Source organism: Morus notabilis, unplaced genomic scaffold, assembly GCF_000414095.1.
Source record: "Morus notabilis unplaced genomic scaffold, ASM41409v2 Scaffold783, whole genome shotgun sequence".
NCBI classification, from domain to species: Eukaryota; Viridiplantae; Streptophyta; class Magnoliopsida; order Rosales; family Moraceae; genus Morus; species Morus notabilis.
Window position 1 is genome coordinate 324,543 of NW_010366150.1, and position 8,175 is coordinate 332,717.

Genomic DNA, 8,175 nt, shown 5'->3' on the forward strand with positions numbered 1-8,175 from the left:
TTCAGCATAGGGAGAATCCCTCTAGGATCTACATGTGATCCTCACCACATGTGTGCTCCAACATTTCAAAATTATGTATCATAACCTGACAGACTATAATCGGTGCCGACGACTGGAGAATTGCCGGCGTCTTGTAATTTACTAACGGACCACTGAGGGTACTTTGGTGGGATTTTAAAAAAATTTAATTTAACTATTTTTATCATTTTAATTGTAAAAGGCTAGAAATCAAGGATCTAATCTTTGAGGGTTAGAAATTGTTTGGGGTATTTAATTAAGGGGTATTTTTCATTTTTTCTCAAATTAAAACACTGCTTAAAAGTCAACTTCAGAATTATGGGTCTCCATCATCTGGTTAACTGGGCGGATACAGTTTGCAGCTTCTCACTTAACGCTTCAATGTTAATCAAGCCACATTACTATTTCACCGTTTAAGGGAAGGATATTTCAAACACAACAATAACATTATCAAAAATTAGGTCATGAGACAAAATTAGCAATTTGCAAGTCACTAATAACATACGGTAAAAGTTCTTCAAACCGAGATTTTATAAGTAGAAATACAAAATATATTTATTAGGGTCCCATTTAGAGAAATTAAAAAAAAAATTATAATAGAACAAAAAATATAAGAATGAAAAAAAAAGAGAGAAAGACAGTAAAAGAAAAAACGTAATAATAGAGAAAAAAAGATAAGAATGTAAAAAAGGATAGACAAGGAAAAGAAAGGAGAGAGAAAAGTGGTGGAAAAGTTTCTTTTTTTTTATAAAGAAAAAAGGAAAAAAAAATTGCTGAGGGGCAACGAAATGCCAAAAAAAAATTTCTTAATTAGTAAAAATGTATGGTTCATTGCACACAAAATTTAAGAAAAGTAATGGATTCGTGTCCAATTTCTTTCTATATTGACATTTGATTCATGGATTTAAAATTATAATTTAAAATTATTTTTAATTTATGTATATTTTTTATGAGAGAAAATACAATAATAAATTACGAATTATGATTTAAATCATATCACGAATACACTAATAAATTATTGACTATATCAAATAAATAAAATTATAAAAATTTAAACACATAATTTATTTAAAATAAATATTAGGAACAGTAATAAAGGACAAGAAAATCACAATGTTATAGATATGTCTATGCATATATGACTCATCCATGTACCGAAAATGAAGAGGGAAAATTTCGATCATATATTTAGGTCCCGTTCATTTCACCAATTTGAGTTTAGAATTTGAGTTTTGTTACAGTAAAAAGCTCTAAAAAACAGTCACATCTAACTTTTTTGCTATAGTAAAAAGCTCTCACACAAAATCACATCTCAACTCGAATTACAAACTTAAATCAGCGAAATGAACATACCCTTAATATTTAGATTCATTTTATAATTTAAATTATAATTAAAATACACATAAATTAAAAATAATTCTAATCACGTAATTTTAATTTATTAACTAAACGTCTTTTAGACTTAGCAACTTTGAAAGAATTTAACCTGACTCTTATCGATCGTCAAGCAACAACAAATTAATAACCAGAAAAGCAGTACTTCAGGTGTATATATAACAGCCTCCATTTCTCAGAAAAGCACCTTTTGGAGCTTATTGGCTGAAAAAATCCGAGTCTCAGAGCCCACCACTTTCACAGGAGGAGGGGAGAGGAAGAGAGCCCGAGAAAATGTCGAAGAAGAAAGTGAGTGGCAACACCATGACGCTCAAGGACTTTCATGGCGGTTCAATTCCTTCCGATCTCCCGCTCCCTTCCGCTCCTGGTGTGTAAGTCCCTTTTCCCCAATCCTATTCCTCATTTTCATCAATTTTCCCCTTTTCTATTTGAGATCTTAAGGTTTTTACTGATTTTGATATGGTTCGCTTCGGTTTTCGACTTATCGTGTGGTCGTTGTGTGAAGTTTTCTGGTTGAATGGCGAATTTATGGATCCGTAGCTAGAGACCCTAGTTTGACTGTTCTTCTCAAAGTTTAATTGGGAAGAAATGGAAGTCTTTGTGATTGTTTTGATATCGATAAATAAGCGTTTGTGTGCTTTGCAATTAAGTAGAGCATTTTAATTTGATATGTTTGAAATTGTCCTGCAGCATCGTTAGGCCTTCGGATCGTCCCGGTTATGAGCGATCGGCGGCGTGGGGGAACCAGATGGGTCGGGCTGATCACCGCTCCCGACCGCACACGTCTTCGGCATCGAGGCATTTAGATGATAAAGCTCCTTTTCTCACTCATGCTGCGCATATCGGCAGGAACTTTGATGAGGATGAGCGCAAGCCCCTCGACGGTGTGGTTGCCCCAACTCGTCCTGAGCCGAGACGAGAGTCTGCTTCTGGTGGAGGTTTATGGGGCCGACAGGGTGCAGCTCCAACGTCCCAAGTGAATTCACACTCGGGGAGGGTTGCTGAGGCGAGTTTGGATACCAATAATGGGCAGGGTGTTGGTGGTGCTTATCCGAACGCTTGGGTGGCGAGGAAGGAGGCGGCAGGTATTACTGAGCGGCCACAATCACCATGGTCTGCGCCAATGGCTGTTTCCAAGCTGGCTCATGCTAGTGCGCTTGAGAAGGTTTCATCGGGGAGATGGCAGTCGAAGCATTCTATGCATCAGAGTGATGCTGAACTTGTGAGAGCTTCCGAAACAGAAAGCGGTTCACAGTCCAAGGACTATGGTAGTAATGCCTATAACAAGATAGATGCAATTGGTGTGGTAGAAAGTTATGATGCAACCTTGGCTAGGCATGGGAAAAGGGTTCTGAATGTTGATGACTACGTTCATGGTGGTAGGAAGGAGTTTCCTGATTATGAGAGGACCAGAGCTCCTGTTAATTCAGAGGTAAAAGAAGAGAACCTAACAAACTATAGGGACAGTGGTGAACCCGATCGAGCTAATGAAAAGTTTGGTGGGACTGAAGTGCAGACCTCAACGTATGTACAACCATCAGAACGGCCTAAGTTGAAGTTACTTTCAAGAACAAAGCCACTAGAGAGTGTGGAACATACCGTTGCTGATCATATTCAGGTAGTTCTTGAGTAAGCAAAAGAAGATAAAGATTTGACTGTGCATCAGTGTTTCAAGTTCTTAGTATTTGGTTGATTGAAATTTGCAGGGGCATCAAAAGGTGACTGAATCTGTTCATACTGAAAGTTTTAACGAAGCACATGGAAATTTGAATCCTCCGAAGTTTGGTATAGCTCATACTGAGAGTGAGAAGCAGGCCGTAGAGCGCCCAAAGTTGAAATTGAAGCCCCGGTCTCAGCCTGCTGAGCAGTCGGAAGGAAATGTTGAAAGAGACAGGTTAGTGATGGGAGTTTGGGATTTCAAATTCTTCGTGATGCTTTGACTGTGGGTTGTTTGACTATTACTAATGTATGTTACATCTTATTCAAATGGACATTAAACGATATAAAGCTAAAGAAAAGATAAGCTCATGTTTGGTTCAACAACTCAAACCCAACAATTCAATTAAAACCATAGTTAGGATTCAAATTGATGTTTGGTAGGGAATTAAATGAGGACAATTCAAACCATTGAAAATGATTCAAACCCTTAATTTTAAAATTTACACGCCTCCCTAAATTCTAACCATTGGATTTGTTTTCTACAGTGAAAATAATGCAGATCTTACTTTTCTCTCTCCTCAACTTCAAGCTTAAAAATGCTATAACTTCTTCGTTCCAATTCCGATTGAGATATATTTTCTTTTTCAATGTGTTCATAATGAAGAGAGTAACAAATCCTCATCCATATTGCATATTTTTTAATGTCATTTACAATGGGATTTTATAAGATTTATTACAAAACTCTAATGACAGTTTTTAATGCTTTATTCAGTTCGAATCGCAATTTAAATCACCAAAATTCAAACCAAATCACACAATCCTAACGGCAAACCAAACAAGGCGTAAGGTTGCTTATTGTTTACAACCATATGAAATATAAAATGCAGAGGCTAATGATGGAGTTGTATTATGCATCATGACTCAAGGGTGAAATGCATAAACAAGATTCTCACATGCTTGTAGTATGCCCTGTTATCTTATGTTCTTATGAACATTTAGTTGTTTATTTGGTCTATTTATTTATTTTTTTCCGTTGGAAACAAATTGATATTTGAATCTCCCCATCTCATAATTGGCCTGGATGGTCCTGGTGTTTGGTGAGTATCTTCTCAAATGGGAAGCTGAGGTATTCCTTTCTTATCTTGTTGCGTGACATTGCCCCTCTTTCACCCTACTGTTGAAGGTGTGATGCGAGTTTAGTTACATTAACTTCCAAGATTAGTGTGCGGCCATAGTAGTTTGACTTCTTTGCCATCTATCTTAATTTTAAATATTCTTTTCTCCTATTTTCATTCCCTTTTAGAGCAACATTTTCATCAACCCAGAAATACATCTATGTGCTTCACGAGATCAGGCAGTGTCAAACTTGTATTTATTGTTGCTTTGCTAGATTAACTATTTCATTTTAAGATGAGGTTTAATTTAATAATATACGAGGAGCGAATAGGCACGTGGCACGTGATTTAAATCTTAGAAGGGGAGGATTCGGGTGACAGCTTTACAGCCCTTGATGGTTGGTAACAAGAATATGCAGCTGTGTGGTGTGTCATCAGTTTTTGAACGACTCTTTTGTCTGCAAGTGTGATGTTATTTCGTCTCTCTGTAGCTGCCATTGGCTACAGATCTGTTGTCTTATGTACTAAAGTTGGACTAAGAAGCCAAACGCAGAAATGATGTGTTGCGGTTTAGTTGTCTGACTTTGTAAGGAAAATTAATTTCGTATATATGCATGGTCGGAAGTGACGTATTCCTTCATTTCAGATTGGGAAATCAGTATTTACTTAAGATGGAGAAATCATTATTTCTGCTTGTTTCACTTTGTTTCTGATTCCACATTCTCTGTTACATCTTCGTATCATGCAGATTGAAAATAGTGAACTTGTTTGATATGTGGTTCTGAATCAATTTTTGTATCGTACCTACACATTTTCTGTTGTATCTGTCGTCAAATATTATAACGCATAATACTTCACTTGTACTATGATGAACCCCCAAAATAGTGATGGCCTGTTCTTGGTACTTACCTTTGATGCTGTTTCTGATTGATGCAGGAATTTATTGTTTGGTGGTGCTCGCCCGCGAGAACTAGTGAGTGCTTTTGCTTTAACTGCTTATATTGTTATTGTTGAACAAATTGCTATTTTAAAATAATGTTATACTTCAGTCACAAATGTAGAGTTTGGATCTTGTTGCACCCGCCTTCTCTACTCCACCCTCACTCTCCTCTTAACCTTCTCTTTTTCTTTGTTCTTTCATTAATCTGCATGGATATATCGTAAGAGTCTTGTTTGGAAACCCAAGAGTAATCTCAACATTTTACGCTTTTGTATGTTTTCTGACTGCTATTTGTTATTTTGTAAATGGGGAAAAAATACATAAATTAAAATGTGGGAATTCACCAATGAAAGAGTAAAAATTCACTGTTGCGTCATTTGGTATGAAAAAATTGGGCTAGCTTTGTGATCAAGAGTGGGGTGGGTCAATTTTGGCATGGTTGGGGTTGGACCTCGTAATTACAACAATATTGGGCCTAGTTCTACTGCAATGGTGGTTGGGCCTCAAAATTCCAACACGTTTAGGACTGGGTATAGTAAGTCTGGCTGGGTAGGAAGCAATTGGTGACAGAGAGGCCGAAAGGATGAAGACTTGGTTAGCTGAGAAGGAAACTTCTTTTCTAATGATGGAGTATGTTTTGCCTTGCTGTTATTGGTATATCCGCGTTCCCTGCTAAATGGTGTTCCTTACCCTTCTTTCTCAGGTTCTGAAGGAGAGAGGGGTTGATGATGTTGCACTTAACCATGACTTGGTTCAGCATGCTGAAAGGTATTATTGTTATTCGAATTTTTCTTTTCTTTTTCTCTCAAAACAAATCATTTTGCCATTATTTGTATGAATCTTAATTTTTGTAGGGTTGAACATCATGTCCCAAGGACTGAGAGAACCGAGAATCCTGCTTTTGATCAAAGGTTTGGAAAGAAATCTGAGAGGAGGGATCATGAGATGAGAACCGAGAATCCTGCTCTTGATCAAAGGAGTGGAAAGAAAACTGAGACGAAGGATCACCGGGTAGATGATGATAGAATTGATACGCAGAGAAGGAACTGGCATAGTGAGAACTGGAAGAATAACCGAGATACAGAGAAGCAGCAGCAGTTGGAGAGGGCGCCATCGCCAGAGACTTGGCGCAAGCCTGTTGAGCAGCCTAAACCAACATATGGAAAAGCAGCTTCAGCCATCGAGCTTGCCCAAACATTCTCTAGATCATCAGTCTCTGAACCGACTAATCGACTTTCTGGCCAAAGAAGTCTGCCTAGCCGCGCTCAGTCTCAGATACCCTTCTCCCGCTTGATGGCCGGCCCGACACCAAGGCCTCAGATAAATGGCTACTAAAGCATATTTCGTTTTATTTAATAATTTTTCCCCTTGGAAAAGAGCACATTGCCCTTGCCATCGCTTCAATTAGATATGCAATAAAGCAGAAAACATTTGAAAACACATTTCAAATTATAATGTTGAATGCTTACTTTGTTGCCAAAATCTTGACCTTCGAGTGTGAGCGAGCTTGAACGGCGGGAGTCTCTCCGAGTGAATATTCCGCAAAAATTGGCGGCACAAGTAACGGAAAAGAAGGGCAACGTTTGAATGCTTAGTCGAACAATAATTTTTCAAAAAAGAATAAAATAGTTGCTGTGCATGGACCATCAGCAAGTACATCTGCTTCAATCTATTTCTCGATACCGTTCTAATTAGTCTTAAGAGTTTAAATAATAACCACGGCCAAAGATGGAGAAATCAAATGGTTTAATTTTTTTTTCGCTTCAATCTTATTATTTTAAGCGAATCAGACATAATTAGTGATATTTTCCCATAAATATGGCTAGGCTTAACTAGAGATATACTAATAACCATGGCTTAAGATAGAGAAACCGAGACTCATTTTAACTAACATAAAGTATAACATAATTTGGTAACAGACAAGAATTAACATAACATATTCTATCGTAACGTATAGTATTAACATTAATATTAACTTATATTTCAACTGTTTACATAAATTTCTAATTATTTAGACTGGGGCGGAGTAGGCACATCACGGTGTGGAGTAGAATGACATGATACCGGCTCTGATACCAACTGTGACGACCCTACTAGGTGGCCGTCATCATAGCTTAAATTAACTTGTATTTACTGAAATTTCTCAAAATTTACGGCACATTTTTTTTAAGTCTTAGAGTAGACATAAGTTACGAGTTGCTTTATTGATTAAAATATTCAAACCTTAGCATATCTGTTTCTCAAAGTATATAGATTGCTTTATTGATTAAAATATTCAAACCTTAGCATATCTGTTTCTCAAAGTATATAGATATGTCTATATGTATATATTTAATCCTTAAGTATTGCTTATTTACAGCCATAATCCACAAAACCATTTAACATATAGTTTTAGAATCATAATTAGCAAAATTATTTATAACGTAAAACTGATTGTGGAAATAATTGTAAGCGGTATCCATTCTCCGATCTCCACATCGTTCGTCCATTCACCATCAGTTCATCAAGTATTAGGTGCAGGTTGCTTACCTACAGTATAAATATTCTATGATGGGCTTTCGCTGCAAGTAGGAACTATCTCTCACAAAATAACTGTAAGTTCTCATAACTAAATATGCATGAGTCAATTATGGTTAATTAATGTCATGTCGTATTAAATTCTTATTGTGTGATTTTATCTTACTTACTGATGGGGCCAAGTGCTCATACCATGTGCGCACAATCATCGGGACGTGGGGGTTTGCCAGGCCCCTAACGACACCGTGATTTAACTTACTATATACTTCTTTTTCTTTTCTATCTCTTTGCGGAGTCTGAGTTACCTTACTCTTAGGGGCTGATACGACACTCAACTGAGTTTGTTCTTATAAGTTTCACTTGACTTATTAATGTGTATGCAATATGGCATGGCATCGTATAAAGCATAAACATGTGTAACTTTTCCTTTAAAATCTATTCATACTGTAGGCGAGATTCCTACTTACATGATTTACAGAGTTGGAATCCGCTATTCACCAAACATCCTATTACTAGTTTACTTCTGAAAAT

The 8,175-nt window shown here is 36.9% G+C and overlaps 1 protein-coding gene across 2 annotated transcripts; it reads left to right on the forward strand.

The window, feature by feature from the left end:
- Positions 1–1,551: 1,551 nt before the first annotated feature.
- On the forward strand, positions 1,552–6,734 carry LOC21404460. 2 transcript variants are annotated; one of them, XM_024173088.1, is made up of 7 exons: positions 1,552–1,784; positions 2,104–2,845; positions 2,930–3,031; positions 3,120–3,307; positions 5,124–5,160; positions 5,831–5,895; positions 5,982–6,734. In XM_024173088.1, the coding sequence occupies exons 1-7, from the start codon at positions 1,687–1,689 to the stop codon at positions 6,460–6,462; spliced, it is 1,713 nt and encodes a 570-aa protein (XP_024028856.1). In that variant the 5' UTR covers positions 1,552–1,686; the 3' UTR covers positions 6,463–6,734. The 2 variants fall into 2 exon arrangements, with proteins under 2 accessions (XP_024028856.1, XP_010107788.1); XM_010109486.2 differs by having other exon boundaries at positions 1,553–1,784; positions 2,104–3,031; positions 5,982–6,732.
- The last annotated feature ends 1,441 nt before the right edge of the window (positions 6,735–8,175 follow it).

Excerpts from the sequence above, each read along its gene's own strand:
- LOC21404460 (XM_010109486.2), top strand. The coding sequence starts at position 1,687 with ATGTCGAAGAAGAAAGTGAGTGGCAACACCATGACGCTCAAGGACTTT. Across the intron at positions 3,032-3,119 it reads CCGTTGCTGATCATATTCAG|GGGCATCAAAAGGTGACTGA; the intron begins GTAGTTCTTGAG and ends TGAAATTTGCAG. Across the intron at positions 5,161-5,830 it reads GTGCTCGCCCGCGAGAACTA|GTTCTGAAGGAGAGAGGGGT; the intron begins GTGAGTGCTTTT and ends CTTCTTTCTCAG.